Source organism: Haplochromis burtoni, unplaced genomic scaffold, assembly GCF_018398535.1.
Source record: "Haplochromis burtoni strain Fernald_Lab_line unplaced genomic scaffold, NCSU_Asbu1 Contig_603, whole genome shotgun sequence".
Lineage (NCBI taxonomy): Eukaryota > Metazoa > Chordata > Actinopteri > Cichliformes > Cichlidae > Haplochromis > Haplochromis burtoni.
The window spans coordinates 169,687-192,840 of NW_024582964.1; the positions used below are offsets into that span (position 1 = coordinate 169,687).

The 23,154-nt window shown below is 39.5% G+C and overlaps 1 protein-coding gene across 5 annotated transcripts in view; it reads left to right on the top strand.

Annotated features, from left to right (window-relative positions):
- The window catches only part of LOC102309194 (semaphorin-5B), a 47,673-nt gene extending 24,903 nt beyond the window's left edge, over positions 1 to 22,770 (top strand). For all 5 annotated transcript variants that reach the window (XM_014329731.2, XM_014329732.2, XM_042214718.1 and 2 more), the window contains 20 exons: positions 4,096 to 4,195; positions 4,652 to 4,697; positions 4,833 to 4,895; positions 5,051 to 5,149; positions 5,638 to 5,851; positions 5,943 to 6,228; positions 8,187 to 8,322; positions 9,738 to 9,945; positions 10,043 to 10,250; positions 11,697 to 11,814; positions 11,970 to 12,154; positions 12,378 to 12,521; positions 12,626 to 12,773; positions 13,585 to 13,810; positions 14,775 to 14,996; positions 15,662 to 15,832; positions 16,769 to 16,918; positions 17,226 to 17,261; positions 18,889 to 19,100; positions 19,200 to 22,770. In XM_014329731.2, coding sequence (XP_014185217.1) covers positions 4,096 to 4,195; positions 4,652 to 4,697; positions 4,833 to 4,895; positions 5,051 to 5,149; positions 5,638 to 5,851; positions 5,943 to 6,228; positions 8,187 to 8,322; positions 9,738 to 9,945; positions 10,043 to 10,250; positions 11,697 to 11,814; positions 11,970 to 12,154; positions 12,378 to 12,521; positions 12,626 to 12,773; positions 13,585 to 13,810; positions 14,775 to 14,996; positions 15,662 to 15,832; positions 16,769 to 16,918; positions 17,226 to 17,261; positions 18,889 to 19,100; positions 19,200 to 19,361 — 3,134 coding nt within the window. In that variant the 3' untranslated portion in view covers positions 19,362 to 22,770. The remainder of the gene's footprint in view (positions 1 to 4,095; positions 4,196 to 4,651; positions 4,698 to 4,832; positions 4,896 to 5,050; positions 5,150 to 5,637; positions 5,852 to 5,942; positions 6,229 to 8,186; positions 8,323 to 9,737; positions 9,946 to 10,042; positions 10,251 to 11,696; positions 11,815 to 11,969; positions 12,155 to 12,377; positions 12,522 to 12,625; positions 12,774 to 13,584; positions 13,811 to 14,774; positions 14,997 to 15,661; positions 15,833 to 16,768; positions 16,919 to 17,225; positions 17,262 to 18,888; positions 19,101 to 19,199) is intronic.
- The last annotated feature ends 384 nt before the right edge of the window (positions 22,771 to 23,154 follow it).

Below are 23,154 nucleotides of genomic sequence, written 5' to 3' on the forward strand. Positions count from 1 at the left end.
ACATGTAGCCGGTTAGTCCACGTACCCAACATCAAGATCAGAGATCTTAACCTTGTCACACAACGATCGGGTTGTCATGCTGATGTTGACAATTAGGCAAACTTGTAGACATGCATGCGTTTCGTAGACTGTCTACAGTTCTCAAATTCAGGCTCCTCAAGCAGGTTGTTGTGAGCGAGCAGTGTGGTAGCCTTATTGTAAAATGGTAATCAAAATGCATCTTTTGCTTGAATAAGTGACGTAAAGGCTTTGGATTAAGGGTTGTATGAGGACCAACTGTATGCAAAAGGCTACATAAGATATACATTTTCGATTTAAATTAAAGTATAAAAAAACTGTATATGTCTGCCCCTTCTGATTTTATCACCCTACATTTTGATCATACTCTCATGTCAAACCATGGCTGCTAAACAGTGCTTTACTCCAGTGCTTCACTGAATAAGAACGTACATATATGGATCTAAAGATCCCTTGGTAATGTTTACTTTAACTTTGTATAATTTTTTCTTGGAAGCACAAGGAGGTTCTCTGGCCAGACCCTGCTACACAAACAATAAAGAGTCCCTGAAGCTGAAATGGTATCTTTGTGAAGGAGCTTTGGTTGGGTCACAAACATTTTATGGTCCTTTGTAAAGTTAAATAACGATTGCATAATTGTATAACAATCTTCACTTATCCACCAACTTTAAATCAATGCCATCTCTCAACATTTCATTCGCCGCTCTTTAAAAACTGATTTTCGTTGGGTTTGTATATTCAGCTATAACCACCACAGCAACAGCAATTGATTAGTTTGCATTCAAAAAATGCTCTCATGAAAATTTGTCAGCACAGCAACCTGGGTGCTTGCACAAAAGTCTTGTCCAAATCCATAAAAGCTTTAAACGTTTAGAATGTCATTTCACCTACTTTTGTTGCTCTAATCACTGCTGTCTAAACGCTGTTGCACGGCTTGTTCTATTGCTCTCACAGCCATATTGTAACCAACCATAAAACCCACAACAGTCTACAGCTTTTGAGAAATTATGTTTGTTAAATGCCACTGGAAATGGAAATAGACAAGGAACAGCAATAATAAATAATAATTATTTTTATCCTGGACAAGTTATGTTTCCGTCTGAAAAGAAGAGAAAAACACAGGACACAGAATGAAGATGATATAACAAGCAAAAGGTGAGTTTTAACTGATATAGAAATGGTAAAAATCATTAAAGAAACCAAAAAGGAACAACTGACAAAGGGAGACACAAAAAGCCACCATGTATAGCAAGGTAAAACGATAACAGCTGGAAGCAATCAGGGCATTGTAGTGGTGGAAAAAGACAAAGACAAGAGGTAAATAGAACACAAGAAAACAACAAACAATAAAATAAAGCAGGAAATGACACAAGAGCAGACAAGGAAGCACAGAATACACAGGAAATACACAGTAAATCAGAAGAAACGGACCAAAGAAACCAAGCATCTGAATTGGGAAGAAAGATGATTGAGAAAGATGATTATTTCAGAAACTGCTGATCTGCTGGATTTTCCCAAATAGGTATGCAGAACAGCATCTTTGCACCCTTGGAAGCACTCAGCTCTGCTGCAGCAGCAGAAGACCACACTGGGCAGTCAGCTAAGAACAGGAAACTGAGGTTACAATTATCACCAAAGTTAACAATGGGTCAGACTGGTGGTGGTATAATGGTGTGGCACACTTAATACCAGTCGATTGTTTAAACTCCGCAGCCTACCTGAGTCTTGCTGCTCACCATGTCTGTCCTTGTATAACCACAGTAGACCCATCGTGTGATGGCTGCTCCCAGCAGGATAAAGCTCATATCATCTGACACTGACTTCAAATCTAGCAACTGTGTGACTCTATCACGTCCAAAATCTGCGAGGAACGTTTCCAGCATCTTGTTCAATTTATGCCATTAAGAATTCAAGTTCTTCTGGAGCCAAGAGCAGGTCTGACCTGACATCAGCAAGGTATCCCTAATATAGGATCCAGGTCCAGTAATAACAATGATCATTGCTGTAATCTTATTTTCTTTCCTGTGCTCATTTTGTTAAATAAAATTGCTAAAATGCAAAGAAGTTTACAAGCAGCAGACGGCAACTTACATAATGCAAAGTGTAGACAGTTCTGCAATCTGAAATGAAACTAGACGCTCTTAGTTAATTGGCTCTTTTGTTGCAAGAATGAGTGTCGATTCCTGATTCCCTGTAGTTAACTAATTTCTTCTTAAAAGAGAAAGTCCAAGAAACAAGTCGCTTCTCCTTGTCAGCTGTCAGATTGGTATTTTGAATGAGAGACTTAGACTGCCTGCCCTTGTCTGCTTTGCAGCAGCTCATTATGTACACAGGGAAGTGCACAAAAGCAATTTGGATTCAATAGCTCTCCGAAAATCACTGCTGTTCAAGTGATGGTTTGTATTCATGTTGTTTTGTTGCCCTCTTTCAGAGCTATTCAAAGCAGAACTGAGACCAGACAAGAATGATAGTTCAGTTTCTAATAAGCATCTTGACACGCTGGTGCTCATAACCTTTCAATTTGTTGTTTTATGTGACATTAATTGAGATTAACCAATACAAAGTGTGAAGCGTGACTTTAATATAAGGTTGTGAAATCTGGCAGCACTATGAACTCTTAGTTGGAATTAATTTGCATTTATAAGGATTTGTTGGAATTGTGTTTATCTCATGCATCGAGGCTTACAAAAGACACGTTGAAAGTTGAAACTGTGCTTGGCAATTTCTGCAAAATAATTGAATGTAAAGATTTATGTGAAATTAATAAAGGTGTTGATGTTGTGTCTGCAGCATGGCCTCATTAAATGCTCTTCTTCAGCTGTCTAATAACTGTGAAAGGGCCTTTGATGTCATTATTTTGACTGGATGTCAGTTTACATTCAGCTCAAAGTGTTTGCCTGGCAAACCGTGCTGCTTTTGTTGTTGATACATTTTTTTTCCCACAAGCTGGCTATCAAATGAGAGGAACAGGCATTTAGTCCTGAGAGGCAGCAGTAATTTGCTCTGAAACATTGCGGGAAGCATTCATTTGTATGTGGTTTGTTCGCCCTCCCCGAAGCTCATGTAAAACAGCTAAAGCAACTTTATTTACCGTTCAGTTCTGATTGGCTGTCATACTGCTCAGGTGGTGGTTTTCAATTAAGGGCATGTAATATCAACCATGATAGACTAAAGTTATAAAGAAACTTTCAAAACAAAGTTCTTGATAAGATGGAAAAGTCTTAAGCCACCCCTCATTTCTTTATATTTTGCTTAAAGGGAGGTAGACATACTTACCTTTTAAATTGGTTTTGAGCAATGTTTCTTCAGGATTGGATGTTGTCTTTTTCACATGTTTTTAGCCCAGTCCTTGTACTTGACCTGGCAAAAAAGACACCTTACTCAAGCGATGAACCAGTGTTGAGTCTACACACAATGGACAACTTAGGAAAGATCAAAATTTAAAGTGGTTCTTTGTGTATCTTTAGGCACTTTGCGACTAGCAACCCGCTACAAAACAAATAATTTGTTCCCATTTGTTTATTGGAAAGACATAAAATTGTAGGTGTGTCCCAAAGAGTTACAATGTAAAGGTCTGTAATATCTCAGTATGGTATGCAATGTGTCCTTAAAAAAATCTGAGACAACTGCACAAATTGAGAGAAAAAAGTAAAGACCTGACAGATATACCTTACTTATCTTATTACTTTGACATTGAACAGTCTTATGTGATGGTAAATTTATGTTGTTGAATTCAAGATAAATTATTTCAAGAGATTGCTAATTAATTAGAACAAGTAATGTAATATGAAAATTGGGAGACTTCCAGATCTTTATGTCCTACCCTATAATTTTGGAAAATAAATCAGTACTTTCAGTCTGTTTAAAAGCCTCCTTTCTGGTCTTAGGCCCTACGATTAAAGATGAGTTGTAAAGTTGGCAAAAGGCAAACACTGGATAATGGATCTTTTTCATCTTCTTCTCTTGTCTCTCATATTTCATGTTATCATCTCTTGCTTTTCCTTTCACTTACTTTTATACTCTTTCTTCTTATTTTTTTCCCCTCACTCCTTATCATTTGATTATTTGTGCATCCAGCACTGAGGTCTTGGGTGTCTGAGTTCTCACATCCAGGTGCAAAGGACTTCTCCCAACTTGCTTTGGACCTGAGACGAAACCAGCTTGTTGTAGGAGCAAGGTACCAAATAGCATGCATTACTCAAACAGTAATCATACAGCATGTTACTAGCATACAGTGGTGTAAAGTGGATACATGATGTGTCATCATAGAAGCGTGCCAGCATTCATATCCTGGACAAGCCCCCAATTCTTACATGATGATATTTCTGGACATAAACACGGGAATACACACAACATTTATTTTTTTAAATTAAAACACAAAGTCCCGAAAGCCCAAAGACAGCACTAAAGGGTAAAGACAGCTCTTAAATGGAGTAAAAAGACCCAAAAGGAAGAAGAAAAAATCCAGCGACACAAGCTATACAGTTATTTTGCCCAGGCGGCACAAATGTGTTTTGATCAAACTGTGTCTGGACAGAAGTTGAGAGATACTAGAGGATAACATTTATATGCTGTACACTGCTACTGTGAGCAGTCTTGTTGTTTTAGCTCTAAAATAAAATATCTTTTACAGAAATTTCCTCTTCAGACTGAGTTTGAATAATACCTCCCTCATACAGGTAAGGTTAAGACTACACAAAAATGAACTACTGTCAAAGACATTTTATTTTTAATCATTTTAACAGTATCTCTTATTAAATATAAAAGGTCCAATATAAAAAAAAAACATTCTACAATTGAACATTTCTCCTCAGGCAACAGAATGGGCATCCGATGAAGACACAAAGCGCTCATGTCAGAGCAAAGGCAAATCTGAGGTATTGTGCTGTGACTGAAATACAGATATTTGTCTGTGTATTGAGAAACATATTACGTTAGACTGGATTATGTTATTATATGATTATATTATATTGGACATTTTGATGACATGTCATGAAACAGTAAAACTGAGTTCTGGCGTATTTGTCTGCAGGGTGAATGCCAAAACTATGTACGGGTTTTGCTGATAAGCGGAAGGACGCTCTTCACATGTGGGACCAATGCTTTTACCCCTGTCTGCATAACCAGACAGGTTAGTAAAATGGCAGTTTTTGCACTTAAGTAGAATTAATGAAACTATATGACAAGAAAATACATATTTTATAGTCTAAGATCCTTTTGGGGTAATTAAAAGAAAGGCAATTATAAGTTGCTAGAGCTCAATGTAAAATGGAAAAAGGACATGGAATTTAAAAAGGATAAAATCAAGAAATCTGACAATAAAAGTCATTTTCTTCTAGTCACTTTGATTAGCTAATTTATCTTTTCTCTATATATTTTGTAATTATATTTAGTAATTATAAATAGTTTTGGTGCCTTTGTGATCCTCAGATGTCTTCAGCAGTTTTGTGCATTTGGGAAATGATAGAAACTGAAGATTACATTATTAAAAGTTTTGAAATTCATTAAAAGTTTTGAAATAATGCGAATAAAGCGATAAAAACAGAAAGAACAAAATTGCTTGTCAACCCACTAAAATAGCAGGAAATGCTTAGTTCAGTTTTCCCTTCTTTCCGTCAGATTTCTAACCTCAGTCAGGTGTTAGACACTGTGAACGGTGTTGCCCGATGTCCCTACGACCCGCGTCACAACTCCACTGCCATGATCACAGAAAAGGGCGAGCTGTATGCTGCCACAGTGATTGATTTCTCTGGACGTGACCCAGTGATCTACAGGAGCCTGGGCAACATGCCGCCCCTGCGCACCGCCCAGTACAACTCTAAATGGCTCAACGGTTAACAAAGCACCACAAAGTTTGTCCTTTTCATCACTCTTTCGTTGGTCCATCACGCTGACCTGTGTCTCTGCCTCTTCTATTCTTCTAGAGCCTCATTTTGTGTCTGTTTATGAGATTGGTCGTTTTGCGTACTTCTTCCTGAGGGAAACTGCGGTGGAAAATGACTGTGGGAAAATGGTGTTCTCTCGAGTGGCTCGGGTCTGTAAGAATGATATGGGTGGACGTTTTCTATTGGAGGACACCTGGACCACCTTCATGAAGGCTCGCCTCAACTGCTCACGCTCAGGAGAAATCCCCTTTTACTACAATGAGCTCCAGAGCACCTTCTACTTACCTGAGCAAGATCTGATTTATGGCATTTTTACCACTAATGTGTGAGTTCTGTTTGTTAATAATGTCATTTCATAGACTTTATGTCACAGTCTGGCGAGGGCAGACTGTATGAATTGACGAGAAGGACCCAAAATGCAGACTCCAAGGAACAGGGAACAACACTTGAATGTTAACAAAAAGCGAGCCGTTTAATATGGCTGGTAAAAACGGAACAAACAAAGGGCAAGGCAGACTGAAGTAAAACTAACATTAACCTAAACTGGGAGAACTAAACAAACAACAAGAAAAACCTAGACATGAAACTTGGAAACATGGCGTGGCCAACAGACGACCTGACAAAGAATGACCAGAACACACCGACTAAATACACACAGGAGGATAATGAGGGAAATGGAAACACATGGGATAACAGCTGACACACATGAACATACGACGTCACAAGAGGAGAGTAAAACTAAAAACATTGAACATAGGAACACCGGACCCCTTCAAAATAAAACAGGAAACATAATGCAGACATGACAACATGAGACTCACAGACATGAAACACATGAAGGGCAAGGGAGACTTCACAGGGGTTGAAAACACAAGGGGGAACTGATAAGCAAATGAACATAGGAAACCTAATGAGCTTAAACATACTATAAACATCAAAATGAACTAAAACTCAAAACACTGGGTCACTGGGTCATAGAGTATATCCTCCTGAGAACCAGTCTGTTCATTTATGTCCTCTTTAATGGACGTTTGTTTTTGGTCAATATATTTTGACTTATTTGAGCTACCCTAATAAGTCCTGTTGTTTTCAAAAGTGTGTTTGGGTGGCCTCTTTCAGCTCCAAATAGGCAGGACATCACAAAAAAAGTTACAATGAAAGAAACTTTCCTTGGTTCTCAGGAGGATATGAAAGTAAGATGCACTCACTGTAGCCTCACCAACAAATTTTGTGTTTTTGCTGTTACCAGCTTGCTTAACGTGACTAAATATAGACACAAGGATGGAGTGCTAAGCTAGCTATTGAAAGCTAGCTAGGTTAGCAAATTGTGTTCCACTGACACACATGCTGCCACACTGACACACTGTCAGTGTCTGTATATAAGCATGTGTTTTGCTATGTTTAATTTTAAACTTGCATTTATTTAATATAAATTAACACTGTCGCTAATGGTCCTTTTGCAACAGTAGTCATTAGCCAATTTGTCCTAAATACAATCAATAATGCATAGAATTGACTCAAAAGAGTTAGACAGCCTGTTAGTACAATGAACTACCCAGAAGGCAATACTGTCTGTCACATAATTTCACAAAATTGGTGGAAAATATGGGCATGAATTAGCTGAGGTGAGACTATAGCTAGCAGCTACAGTTGTCTGTGCACCTACAGGTCACTCCAGGTCTACACAACCTTAATTACACATAGCTTTAAAGCATTTGTTCCTGGACAGCTGCCATGTACTTTGTCATTGTCTATAAAAACCAAGACAGGTTATTATACTGTGCTAGAAATGTGCTTTTTTCTTCTTTAAAGTCGTAAATGTTAACACATTGGCCATTAAAGGAACTGGATTATTTTGGCACTTGTACATTGCCTTATTTAAAGCCTCGTAAAAAACACTTGGTTTGGTAAGTTACAGTGATATTGTGTACATTAGTCTTTTTCTGGCTAATATACCTAGACAGCATTTTGAGGCTTTTTAATAAAACTTTGACCAAAAGTACTAACTATTAATCTCTCTTATCATGTTTGTATGAAAGGTAATTTATTTTGGCAAATGTGTCCTCTCGCATATCAGCTGTGCCATTGGGGCTTGCTTTAAGACTACACACTAATGTTTATTCCATAGAGTAGTTTCAACTGAGGCAACTAAAAGGTTATGTTTGTATTTTACTGTTAAAATAGAAATATGTGCTTTTCTGTAGAGATGTGCTCAAGAATGTTTGCTTTCCTTCACATTCATTAGCTAAGACCTGAGCATTGTAATTTCCTGTGCTTCTCTAGAAACAGCATATCAGCTTCTGCTGTCTGTGCTTTTAATCTGAGCGCCATCACCCAAGCCTTCAATGGACCATTTCGATACCAGGAGAACCCGCGCACTGCTTGGCTGGCCACTCCAAACCCTATACCCAACTTTCAGGTAACTCATTTCAAAACATGGACAATGACAAAGAATTCAGACTTCTTCATACATATGTATTTTTCTCTGAGAACATGAGGTTGGTGAGGACACTAAAGCAAACAGCTTTATCTTGCCACAGTTGCCCAGCAATTCCACGAAGGCTTGTAAAGAAATTTTCAAAAGACTGACATCCACTTCATCACTCTGTGCTGATTGCAGATATCTAAATGCAGTGCAGCAGAGAAGTTTTGCTCAGCTCCAACAAATACATGTCCCCAAAATAAATGCTTGGCAAATTTCCCAATGCATCTGCAAAGTGCTATTCAGTTTGAGCTACAGGGAAACTGTAGTCACATTTCCTGTTGTATAATGTCTGTATATAAGCTTGTGTTTTGCTATGTGCAATTTTAAACTTGCATTTATTTAATATAAATTAACACTGTCGCTAACAGTCCTTTTGCAACAGTAATGATCTTGCCTGAAATTTTGTCCTTAAATATAAAACAAGAAAAAGCTTAACAATTTTTTCATGAAGTATTTGTTGCCTGTAAGTTTGCCATTAAGCTAGCATGCACAAAACTATTTACATGACTAACAATAATAAGATATCCATCATCGGACTTTACCCTTTTTTCTTTTTTTTTTTTTTACTGTGGACACACTGTAAAAACCAGGAACTTTTTGTCATTTAATTGTTTATAACTTCATTACTTTGGTGTAGCATGCATGGCTGCAGGGGAGGTCTTTATCAGTTAAAAAAGCTATAAAACTTATGAAAATACAGTTAAAAGTACCAAATATCTCTCCTCCACATTTTCTAACGCCTTCCAGTGGGCCAAATTTGAATCTTTACTGGGCCAGTTCTGGCCTCCAGGCCTTATGTTTAACAGCCCTGCCTTATGTGGAGGTGCAGTGCACAAACACTGAATGAGGAGCAGCTCATCAGAAGAAAATGGGCTTTTGAGGTGGAGAATCTTAAGAGACGTGTGTTTAAATGCATGTTTCAGCTAGATGAAGAACTAAGAGACTGCATAATTGGCCAGTATATTACAAATAAGACTTTTCTGGATTATGAATTATGCAGACTGTCCATAATAACACAGTATAAGAAGTCTAAGGAGCTTGGAAAGAAAAGCGTCTGGACTTCAAGTTGCTTGAAGACATTTCACCTCTCATCCGAGAAGCTTCTTCAGTTCTAGGGTCAAATGGTGGAGAGTCCCAGATTAAACCCTGTGGGAGTTTCCCCCGAAGAGGGACAAAAGGACCCCCTAATGATCCTCTACCTAATCACATGAGCCAAGGTGTGAAAACGGGCTTCTTTCCAAGCTCCTTAGACTACGATGACCTGGAGGACTAAGAACCTTCACAGACACAATATGAGAAGCTTCCCTTTCACTAAACGCCCTTCTGCTGCCTCCTTCTTGACTGCTCAGTGTGGCACATTAGAGGAGGGCGCCAATGGGGGAAACCTGACAGAGCGCAGCCTCCAGGACGCCCAGCGGCTCTTCCTCATGAATGACGTGGTCCAGCCAGTAACCGTCAACCCCCTGCTCACCCAGGACAACCTGCGTTTCTCTAAGCTGGTGGTGGATATCGTGCAGGGCCGACACTCTCTCTACCACGTCATGTACATCGGCACGGGTGAGACACGTTCTAATTAAAAATTAGAAAATAATCACTCGAACCGTTTTTTTATCTGCCATCCTGGAGCTTGCTCTTATTACTATTGTCTTAAAAGAATATGGCACCATTCTGAAGGCTCTCTCCACAACCAATAAAAGCCTGCATGACTGCTACCTGGAGGAGCTCAGGATCCTGCCCGAAGGGAAAGTGGGGCCAATAAAGAGTCTGCAAATTCTCCACAATGACAGATCATTGTTTGTGGGCCTCAATGACAGATTGGTGAAGATCCCATTAGAGCGCTGCTCCAGCTACCCAACTGAACGGTTTGGTCCAAGTTTTCTAAAATGCTTTTAGTCTTTATACCAAATAGAAACAAATATACCTACAGATTAATGAACATAAGAACCATAAATATGACCGAGTATAAATATTTAGCATAAAGAAAATGAAAAATTATAGCCTTTAGTCTGTGTGAGCCTGCTCATATATTGATTTTCTGGTGCTTGTGATGAGTGGGCAAATCTACTAAGAAACACACACGGGTGTCCAAGTCTGAAGGGTCTGCGAACAAATGCTGACAAAGATGATTCTGTTAAGAGCCCTATTTATCTTCCCTACAAAGAGACACATTTTGAACTGTCAGGGTACACTCAAAAAAATCTGTTGTTGGATGAACACAATTTAATCACGGCACCTTTTTCCACGTGATTTAATCAAGTACAATAACCCATTTTTGACCATGTCAAACCAACACATTTGGCATTTGGTGGTTTGATGTAATCAGATTACGTTAGATCAACGTAGTATACTTACATTGACTTGAAGTGATTCATTTAAGTATGTAGAGTGAAATTTGTTTTAATTTATTCTACACAAGTTAAAAACTTTAGGAAAATGCAATGAAATCTTGTTATTTGAACAACTACTTTGTTAATCAAGGCAATTACTGCTAGTCTTGCTTAATGAACCAATATGGGGGTTGATTATTTCATAGAGACAAACAACCATTTGCACTTACATTCATGGACAATCTAGAATCACCAATTAACCTAACTCTAATTACACACTGCAAACTAGCCAGATTGTAGATTTGAACCCAGGCCCTTCTTGCTGTGAGGCAACAGCACGAACCATCACACCACCAAGTTGTCAATCCAGGCTTAACAAAACTAGGAAAGCTATGATTACAAGGCTTGATGCAGAATTTTCTGTACGTTTTTGTCCTTGACAGGTTAAACCACAATAAATAGCAAACACATGGTGTGGGTGTAGTTGTCTGCCTCTTAAAACTCCAGCGATTTTCCTGCAGTTTGACATCTAATGTGATTTTGTGAATTTCGTGAGTCCAGGCAACGAACCACTCTTACTAGATTGTATCCTGTCATCTCAACAAGAACAAATTAAGTTGCTGAATTTCATGCAGATGCTACATGATTTAATTATGTTCACCATAGAAACATGAAATTATTTAGTTCAAATTACAAGTTTGAATCTTGTACACGTAACAACCACCCAATTTCATTTTTTTGAGTGTACAGTTCTGCAAGACTCAGAGCAGACATATCAAGCAGGCTTTTATGAATTTTGTTGACAATAAGTACACTGCTGGAATAGTTGACAGCTTTCACACTCAAAACACAACAGGAGATCTTTTATGAGCAGAAACACAACAATCAGTAGATCGTCTGACTTTGTGTCAGCTTAAAAATCTGCACACTGCTAAAGAAAGGCATCTACAGACACTGATAGTCTATCTGAATACCTGTTAGCTCCTGCATGGAGGCCCGGGACCCTTACTGTGGCTGGGATCATAAACAGAAGCGGTGCACCACCATCGAGGAGAGCTCCAACATGAACCAGTGGACGCAGAACATCACTGAATGCCCTGTAAGACACTGGGTTTGTCTGTTGTATAGATCTTTCCTGTCTCACTTCTAATAAGAATTTCATCACAAGTTCCCTGTTTGATAACAAAAACTCATTATCACTAGCCTAATATAGCATGCTAATTATCATATGTGATTCTCTAATCCTCTCTGGAGGTGAGGAACCTGACTCAGGATGGTGGTTTTGGTCCGTGGAAGCCTTGGCAGCCTTGTAACCACGATGATGGTGATGGCTCCATCAGCAGCTGTTTGTGTCGGTCGCGCTTTTGCAATGGACCGGTGGCCAGATGTGGAGGGATTGAATGCAAGGGCCCGACGATCCAGGTGGCAAACTGCTCCAGGTATATTTCTTTTCATGCAGACATCTATTATTCCCATACTAATCCTTTGAAATCAATCTTTGACGAAATGCACTGTTATGTAAGTAAATCTAAAAATAGTCCTTTATGTTCAACTATATTCTAACAACTAATACACTCATAAAAGGAGACAGTTTGTTTAAAAAACACATTCGTTTTAAAACATCAGGCTCAGTCACATCCATTCTTACGTTCTCTTTCTCAGGAATGGCGGCTGGACTCCCTGGTCATCGTGGGGCCAGTGTAGCAGCAACTGCGGCATTGGGTTTGAGGTGAGGCAGCGCTCCTGCAATAACCCCGCACCTCGCCACGGCGGTAGAGTCTGTGTCGGCCAGGGACGGGAGGAGAGGTGAGGAGGTTACTTCAGAATTTAGTGATCAGGCCCGATTACTGCATTACAAAGCTCTGTGTGTGAGTGAGTGTGCATGTGTGCATTCCTCTTTGTATTTTCAGGCTGTGCAATGAGAAAAAGCCATGCCCACTTCCCATAGTGTGGACTGCGTGGGGACCCTGGGCTCACTGCAGTGCTGACTGTGGTGGGGGGGTCCACTCCAGGACGAGAAGCTGTGAGAACGGAAACAGCTGTCCTGGATGTGCTACGGTATTTTTGCTCTATATGTGAAGAGAACAGAGTAGGCAAAATAATATCCGAGTTGATTTGCAGACATGAGTGACCTACTTGTCTGTTTTTATTACACAACAAGATAAAGGACGTTTGTTTTCCCCACAAGTACCTCAGATTGTACAGCAGGTACACACAGTCCCCGCTCTTTCTGCTCAGTCTCAGTCTGCTAGACTTGGGGGAAAACATCTGTCTATCTGTCCACATCATAGGCCACTTTATTAGGTATACATTTGAACTCTGAAGCCCTGCCATTTTTTGGAAACACTTGGGAAATCTGATCCAACCCAGTCTATCTGCTCTGCTATTCTATTTCTACAAACTTTCTACATTTTTTTTCATTTTGTATTGTCAGAATTATTTATTTATACTTACTAACAATACTTATACTTACTTTTTTGAGGGCAAAAAAAAAGTCAAAGTTAGCTGTTGTAGAGAAAAACTTTCCGAGCACTACCCAATTAAAGGGCTGGAAGTCCTTCTGCATTAAACTTTAATGTCTGTACCTGGGGAAAACTCACATCTAAAAAGGGTTTTGTTCTTCATTGCATTCAATAAACCTCAAGTTTATGTCCTATTAAATACAGTAAGTTGCTGCATGATAGAGCCCCCTCCCAGGAAAACTGTAATGTTTGTGTTGTTTGGCAGAATATAATAAGGCAGCAGGCTCTCTCTGCAATCAATTGGGAGATGTAGCTGTGATAGGATAGACAGCAGTAGCTGTAGCCTGCTGGGATTTGCCTTTTCATTAGCTTTAAAGTTGATGAGCTGTTTCCATCCTGTTCTGCAGGAGTACAAAGCCTGTAACCTGGAGGCTTGCCCTGAAGTTCGTCGTAACACCCCCTGGACCCAGTGGATGCCCGTCAATGTAAGCCAAGACGGGTCACGGCAGGAGCAGAGATTCAGGTACACCTGCCGGGCACTTCTGCCGGACCCCCAGCAGCTCCAGCTGGGCAGGAAGAAAGTGGAGACCCGTTTCTGCCCCAACGACGGGTCTGGAGCTTGCCAGACTGACTGTGAGTACTGGAAATAAGCTGGGAGATGTGGAAAAGCGAGTTTAACAACTTAGGGAAACTAGAAATGTTGCCATATTTTCTGTTTGTAAGTCACAGCAGATGTGCTTGATTGTAAATGTGCAAACACAGCTGTTGCTGTGATTACCTGCTAGAATGCAGGTGTACCTGGATTCCACAGGGAGGGTAAGCAGGGGTAAATTTTTTAAGGTTTGAATCATTTTTGTGAAGTTTTTCGACTCCATACAGCAGTCGTACACACGCTATCTGCCTAGAGCTGTATCTGTCTGAGCTTTTATCAGCACTGCTGGTGGCATATCTCCCAGTATGCCACGCTAAACACAGCTGGTTTCCTGTCTGTGGACATCAGTCAGCAGATTGATTAAACATCATTGAACTGTTGTGGGGAAGCAGATGTCCTCTTCCTTCATCCCTCAGAGTCATCTAAGCTTTTGTTTTTTTTCTCTTCTCTCTCATAGAATCTGGATTGTATCACCCTTTGGGTATTTACTCCAAAATAAGTAAAGCTGAGGAAGTGGGAAATGTCATTGTTTTTCATAGCTTGTGTGACTGCTCTCAAGTTGTCATCCTCAGAAAAGAAAATCTTAATGAAATGTTTCTGGTGGCCTCATTTAAAAGCCTCAGGAAGCGCTTCTGATTCATATGTAAATAATTTGCAATTGTGGGTATACCAACTGTATGTGTGTGTCAGCGTACAGGGAAATCTAGCTCATTTTGTGCCTGCATTGTACCTCGCTAATTGTTGTTTCATAACAGGCTGGCTGCTGAGCTTAGCAATAAAACCATACAATAGCGTGTCTCCGATTTGAATTCAGAGAAAATTTCTGACTCGTTCGGCAGATTGTGGCAGATGTTGTGATCGACTTGTATATTTTTTTAGTGTAATTTGTTTCCCTTGTTTGGATTCTAAGATAGAGAACAAAATGTGTTTTATATTTGTTGCCAGCTTTGGTTGAAGACTTAATGAAGACAAGTGTCCGAACTTCATCCCAGCCACAAGGTGCCCGATGGGGATCCTGGGAAACGTGGTCCAGCTGTTCCCAGCAGTGCTCCAGAGGCTTCCGAACTCGGAAACGCAGCTGCTTGACGATAGAAGGGAGGATCAACCCCAGCGCCTGTGTGGGATCGCCGGTGGAGTATCAGGACTGCAACACTCAACCGTGTCCAGGTAACAGAGAGCTTCTAGTGCACTGTACCTCACAGACTGTATATAAATGGTGGACACAACCACAGTGACATTACCAGCTGGACACTGAGGTCCCATTAAGCATTAAGCCTAGAGCTGATGTTGATTGGGTGGTGGATCTGACTGCAGAACTGTGGTCACTGCATGCTCACGTGTTAGCGGCTAACAATCATTAGGTACCCACATCCTAAAGCATGCATACATTGATTTCCTGTCTGTCTTTATTCTAGTGGGGACGATCGTTTACAAGATGAATGTATGTTGTATGTCTCATTTATTGTTATGTTTCATTAAATAATCAATCATTAAATCATTAATTAATTCAGTATATAAACAATTGAATATTCATTCATTTAATTGAATTTAATAATTCTTTTTTCCAATTTTAATTTATTAATGGCACATTTGATTTATTATTTAATGATATATTTATTTAATTCGTTTTGGTACTCATGGCCCTCCGCGATAGACCTCTGCACAGTTAGACTTTTTGCTACTATATGAATCTCCCCCTGGTGGCCAGTGGAAAAAAATGCCAATTAAAAACACTTGTGCACTGAGGTCACAGCTACATGAAACTGTTATATACCATCATTAGCTTGCATTACATTGTGTTACATTATTATGGGGTTTTCTTCTAAATCTAGTGAATGGAGCCTGGTCTTGCTGGTCTGCCTGGTCCCAGTGCACGTCCAGCTGTGGAGGCGGGCACTACCAGAGGACTCGGACATGCAGCAGCCCACCCCCTGCCAACGGAGGAGATATCTGCATAGGCCTGCATACTGAAGAGGCCCTTTGTAATATACACGCCTGTGAGGGTATGAAGGGATATGTGAAGCCGCACTATGGAAGGTTTCAGACAAACCAAAGATGTGTAATGGTCACAGATGGATCAGTTGAACATATTACATCACTAGCAGATTTTGTCTGTGTCTAGGTTTGAAGACAAAAGCTTTCTAACTGAAGTGAAGATGAGTAAATTATGGTACAGATATTATCAGCAGTTATAATATGAATTTCTGTGTCTTAGGGGGGGATTCACTACAAAGGACTGCAGTTAATCTGATTTGAACATTAATGTTGTGAAGTTAAAGATAAAAGTCAGCTTATAACTTTCTTACAAACAACCCCTTTATCCAAATTTCTAAATTTTTAAAAATTCATTACAATTATTACACCATTAAAAATACTCTCTAGATTCTCTCAGTCTATCTAGATTAAATAACTGCTTCTTCTTTGGCCACTGATGGGAAATCTCCCCCACACGGGCCAATCAATATTTGTGATGAGAAGGAAAACAATGTGGCCGTTGGAGCCTCTCCCAGCATGCGTCGTCTGAAGGTCGGAGAAGGAACGGAAAAACAGTTAATGAAATAGCTCCAAATTTCCCTATCGACGTGAATTTGGATGCGAGCAGCTTCTTGTATATCTTTATTCCCTTGGACTTTGAAAAGAAGAAAAAAAATGCAGAGACACGGGAGGCAAATCGGTGTAATCAACTCCTCGTCCATTTTAGGCTTTTGTTCGCGAAACAAAGCGATCCTGGGAGGCACACAAGGTTGCTGACTGATGATGATGACCATTGCACTGATGCACTGTGGCCAGAACTCGTCAGGCTGCACTCTTGGTGACTTACCACACAGTTCCTCTCCTTGCAGAGGAGGTTGAGTTTGTTGGTGATTGGAAAAATGCTCATTTATTTTCCCGTTTCTCATTTGGACGTTTGTCGTTTTCCCTGATTCCTGTGTTTGCAGGTTGGGGTGAATGGACAGAGTGGGGGGACTGTGACGACGAGGGCCTGCAGCATCGCACCCGCCGCTGCGATGAGAACCAAGAGGCTGAGGTCAGTCTCTGCCAGGGCAACGTCACCCAGTCTAGGCCGTGCCAGCCTCACGAGGTGCCGGGTAAGCGCATGATCGCACATGTAAACAGGACCGCTGCAGACTGTTGCAGATATAAGCTGGAAAAATTAACTTGAATGAAAAGTTTAATCAGGCACGCTAAATGCTGACTTGTTCACTCTGCATTTGGAGAAAATTAAAAAGATGAATTAGCGGAGATGTCAGCAGCGTGCCTACCTCGAGAACAGGGAAGGCTTTGTGAGAAATTAACTACTTTTGTCTTGTTTGATCTCTCGGAGCTGCTGTGATTTTCTTTTTTCTTCTTCTCTACATTGATGGCTTTTTTTTTTTCATTTCTCTTTCTCTGCAGTCATTTTGCCCGGTCAGGAGGACCAGAGCTGTGGAAGTGAGTGAAAACAACTGATGTCTTTCTGTTCACTCTCCCCCAAATAATTACACATTGTTCCCAGCTTACACACATACACACCTCCTGCGCTCTTCAATTCCCAGCATGAAATATCTGCAGGGTTTCCTGCTTTTCTTCCAGCGTTGCATCCAAACCAAATCAGTATCTCCTCGGTTTAATTGGAGGATGTAGCAACAACTAGCCATTCTTGTAAAAGTTATTGGCTTTCTTCTTCTCCTGATGTGTACCACACAGTTGGTACCATATTGACTTTTGTTTGTGACTTCGGCCCCGCGTGGCACGGGATTGGCCGAAAATGTGGAATCGATATTGGTCCCATTCAGGTAGTGACATCAACTTTCAGTTGCTTTTAGTTCCTCGCTTTCTTTCCCTTCTAACAAAGCTCAAATTTTTTACACCACCTTCTAGACAGACTATTTCCTATTACAGTGAAAATTTTACCTTTACCTGTGCTCATTAAAGAGCCACACACAAATGCAAAGCAGTTTGTTCTCATGTAAAACTATTTTACAAATGCTTATACCCAAAGGAGAATAAAGATATGGTGGCCTTGAGAGGTCAAATGCAACTGAAGAAAACACTGTCAAATAAATAAGAAAAAAGCTGCAAAAGCAAAATATTAAAAAATGTTTTAATCATACGATTCATATAAAACTGTACATACATGTTAGCTATTAGCTGTTTACTGTTATCTTGTCACTTCCGCAGCTGTTCTGTCACATTTTTTTGTCATTTTCTTTTTTTAGAATCAGATCAGAATTTTTTTTCTATTTCCGACCTGCTTTATTTTATTCAACTTACTTTATTTTATTTTATTTTTTCTATTTCTTTTCTGTTGTGTTTTGTGTGCTTTTGCAGCGTTTTTCTACTTGCTGTTGTTTGGTTATCTTGCAATGCATTTGACCTTTCAGGGCCACCGCACATTTCGCAGTCATTTACACACAATGATTTTAAGTTCAGCTTCACAAATCTGATCATTTTCGCTTTCAAAAACCTTCCTGTTTGTACAAATCTTTAAAAATATTTGTGACTTTTATTAGACGCTTACGAAATCTTAAATTCATGAACAAATACAAATCGCCCGATACGCACAGATCACGCAACATGCCCACTTGGGTTTTTGAGAAAAATTTCACACTGCCAGCTCTTCACAGATCCACAAATATAAGCTGCGTTCAAGTGGAAGTGGAAAACTAGGAAATATAAATTCTGTATATTTTGAATATCAATATAATCCTGGTCAATGTGTTCTCGAATTTGGAAGGAAGGAAGCTTTTTTGCAAGAGAAAATGATACACAGCTGTTTGATCTTGTGTGGTCAAACAGCTTATTTGCGTCTGGATCAGACGCAAATAAGCTGTGCACACAAATAGTTACACACAAATTGCACACATTCGTAAACTTAGTTTATGCTTGCGGATCATATCGTGTGCATTTGTAACATTTTGAGGCAAACTTCACTTAAAACTTCATCAGTGTTATTTAGTGTCCTCGATTGTTTGTCATCTCAGCCTATCATTACCCATCCCCTTACAAGGCTACATTTCTCACTGGTTTAACAATGGCTCTGTTTCTGTGCTCTTCCTTCCCGCCTCCCTGTGTACAGCCTTTACCTTGTTCCAGCTGGCAGCTGTGGGCTTAGCCAGTTTCTTTGCAGCAGCCCTCCTGTCAGCTCTGGCCTTCACATACTGTCACCACCTGAACCGACCATCGGCAGAGTCAGCGGTAATCCACCCGAGCACACCAAACCACCTCACTTACAACAAGCAGGGCAACGCCACGCCAAAGAATGAGAAGTACATCCCCATGGAGTTCAAGGTGGGCTTGTAATTACTTTAAATACATTTCTAAATGGTTTATAGACTCTAAAGGTTTTTAAGTGAGGATTTTTATAAAACACGGTTTGCCATTTTGTAGATGCTGAACAAGAACAACATTCATGTCAACGATGAGACATGCAACCATTTCCCCTCTCCGGTGCCCTCAGGCAATATGTTTGCCACCACCTACTACCCTTCCAGTTTGAGCAAGTACGACTTCCATCCAGACTCGCCCTGCAGGACCTACATGCACAGCTGAGAGGAGGCCGGGCTTCAGCCAACAAACTCATCCACCACAATGTGCTCATCATTCAGAAATCAGAGCAAAGTCTTAAATAGTCTTAAGGTAAACACCAAAATGATTTCTATTAGAGTTATTCATGAAATACCCAAATATTTGGCCATGCAAGTCATTTTGGTTTTGGACTATTTCTTTGCTTTAAAGCAGCTCCAGCTGTGTGTCACAACTCAATATCATTTTTGACCACAGCACTGAGATTATAAAGATTTCGAGTATAAATCACTCAGATGTAAAATTCCTGTTTAAAAAATCTGACCACCATGCGCACCATCTCCCTGCACGATTTGTCATTTTACCCTAACAAGAATAAATGTCTGCCAGCCCAAAAACCCCGCAGTCAGTCAACGTGGACTGTGTGGTGCTGTAACTAGGGAAGATTGAATTTATTAATCCCAGATTTGGGGACTAATAATCTTCAAAATAAGGTCAATTGTGTAAATATAAAGGAAGAAGCAAAACAAAGGTGATCCCAAATTACAGTTCACATATAAAGAAGTGCTACTGAGAGCACATCGTGAGTGTCTTTTTAGTTTTCCGCATCTATAGGAAGTTCTTTAAATTCTTATATTTTGACGGTACTTTCAGTATCCCACAAAAGCCGGCAGCCTTTTCGTTTCCTCCCTTTCTTCACCATGTAGCTGCCTGTTTTCTTAGAGCCAGAATGAGAGGTGACTGGTTTACTGATTGCAGAGACTATGAGCCAGTAACCAAGAACGAGCTGTGGGTGGTCCGATCGATCCGGCCCTTGTTTCAGATGTTGTGCGTGCATCTGTTCGTGAGCCACAGTGCATCAACTTTTACCTCCCAGAGGAGGACTTGTTTTGTTTTTTAAGGCTCGTTTGTTCTCTGATGAAACCACCATCTACAGGGATCCCCCCCGTCTACTCACTTCACCCTCCCTGAAGTGCCCTGGTCATGCTCAGGGTGCCAGAAAGCAGAACCCAAACCTCCAGGGCTTGAACTCCGCTGACATTGTGTGTAACTGGATCCACTGGACTCTTTTGCAAAGACTGATTTCCATGATAAAAAAACAGATCCATGAAATGATGGGTATTAAGGAACATCTCCACTCTGAATAAAGCTAAGAAATTAACAGACTCGCAGCTTATTCGCTTTAATTTTCATACTTAGCTGGCAAAACGATGGACAGCAATCCTGAAGAGGACATTTTTGACACGCTTGACTTCGTACTGTACATTGGTAAAAAAAAAAAAGAAGAAAATGCATGTTTGCCAACTTTTCTATCAGCAGAATGAACAAATTATTTTAGGGGTGTTCACAGATTCATGCTGATTCAGCTATGGAAAAATATGGGGGCGTACCGCCCCGATTTTACAAGGCTACTGTTCAAAAATCACCAAAAACAATACAGCTGTTCATGTATATTTCAACAGAATGTGAATAATTCATTATCAGTGTTAGACTTTTCAAATGAATATTAATTTCATGCAACAAAATGTAACTTTTTTGTGATTAACTTGCTTATGGTGGCTACAATTTTTGTTTTTATTTAATAGCACATACTGAAGTGACTGGGAAACAACTGCTGCCCCCAAAAAATGCAAAAATGTTTTGGTTTATGTTTTGGTTCTGCACAAATTTAAAATGTAAAACTTTAAGATGATAAAATGTGCTTAAACGTTGGTGTTTTCCATTGAGGAAGACAACGTAGAAAATAACTGGTTTCTCCCTGCACGTCTCTTAATTCAAAATTGATCAAATTTTGAAGCTGCTGAAGTTCAAACTGAGCAACAGAATGATGAAGAACGATGAAGGCAACAGTAACTCAAACCAAGTACGCAGATGAGCATAGGCTACAGCAGTAGAATACCACACTGGATGTCAGTCCTGTCAGCTAAGAACAGAAAACTGAGGCTACAATTAACACAAGCTCACCAAAATTGGGTAATAGATGGGAAAAATGTTGCCTGATCTGACAAATCTCAAATTGTATTGTAACATTCAGACGGCAGGGTCAGAATTTACCTTTAATCAAACCTCAGCAGGTAGCAGAATTGTGTGGGGAACATTTTTTTAATATAGTCTTTTGCTTAAACTCCGCCTGAGTAATGTTGCTGACCATGTTCATCCCTTCATCGCTACGCTGTACCCATCAATCTCTGAAGAATGCTTCCAGCTCCTTTGTGAGTCTATGCCACAAGGAATTAAGACAGTTATGAAGGCAAAAGGGAGTCAAAGTTATTACTAGTAAGGTGTATCTAATGAAGTGGCCGGTGAGTGTAACTTAAGTTTCGTCTCGTGATGGCGTGTCTCATTACTTGGACAACATTGCACACACTTGTATAAATGTGTTTTTCAGCTATTTGTTGCTTATTTCTTCAAATGGTGGGTAATTTTTCTTACAATGTGCCATTTTTTACATAATATAAAATATAATGTAATACATTTCCTGGGGAAATTATTAGGTAAATAAATAGGGGCATCTTTGGCACGGTTACTCGGTTAATTTTCCACTGTTATCGTAAAGGAACATGGAAACAAAATCGTTGCTTTTAGCTGAAAAAGCTGTTAATGTAACTGGATTGGAGGTGCACTGGTTGATCACTGGCTCTAGTTTCCTGATGATTTGTGCCAGATTCTGTTTTGATTTGCCGAAAAAGCCCAACCTCAAACTCTACTGCTGAAAATTTCCCACATAAAAGTCACTGTGAGAGGAAATTGAAAAATGTGTTGGCTTCTAGTAATACCAAAAACACTTTGCACCCTTAACCTCTAAATCATAACAAATTTGAACCGAATTGTATATTTTTATTTTAAAACAAATAAACTTTACAATAAAGTAAAGTGATATTTTTTTTGGTGTTAAATCCAAGCCCTGTGTTGTTAATGATAAAACGTATATTGCATATTTTGTGTCTCTAATTTGTAAATACCAAGAAGTGAATGCACCAGTTTCTCAGCATTTTTACACAGCATGAAACAAAAAAGCCCCGATAGTACAATATGTGTGTTTATATACATGTAACTGCATGTACTGATTCTTTCATGAATATACAGTCCATGTTTGTGTAAAGTGTACAAATGTTTGAATGTATTTAACCAAGAAAGTGGAAATGTCTTTTTAAAAACGGTGTTCCTACCCTGTCTGCGGCAGAGAAAGTGAGTTTTGTATTTAAAGGCCGCTTTGGTGTCAAATCTGATTCACACTGGACACAATTTATCCTCATATTTTAAGAAAAATCCCCAAAATGGATTTGTTTTGCTCCCAAAAACGCTTGTGTTAAATATGATTGATGTGACTTAACACTGCCTTTTGGACACTGTGAACTTTTGCTACTCTATATTTTTCTATAATGTACACTGAAAAAAACAATGAAGATGACAAAAATACATTTTGGTGCCAATAGTTTGATTGTCATTGCTTTTTTTCCCCTCACATCACCAGCAGGTAAAAATTGAATAACAGTACTGCTATATGGTGACGACCACACCATTTATTGAAAAATATATCAAATAAGTGCAAAAAATCTTTCAAATTCATGATGAAATCTGCTCGTTTTGGACTACAAATGTCTTCTTTTAAAACGGAGACAATGGATTTTAGGATTTTTAAGGATGAGGAAGTAAAAATTGCAAATGCCTAGTACGCCTTGCAGACAACAAGATCAGGAATGTGCAGTTTTAAGACTCTTTATGCCGTTCTATTCAGTTCAAAAAGATCAAATGAACTATTTTATTCAATCGATCTTTCTGATTGATTTAATATCTTGGATGTCTCTACACCACTCTA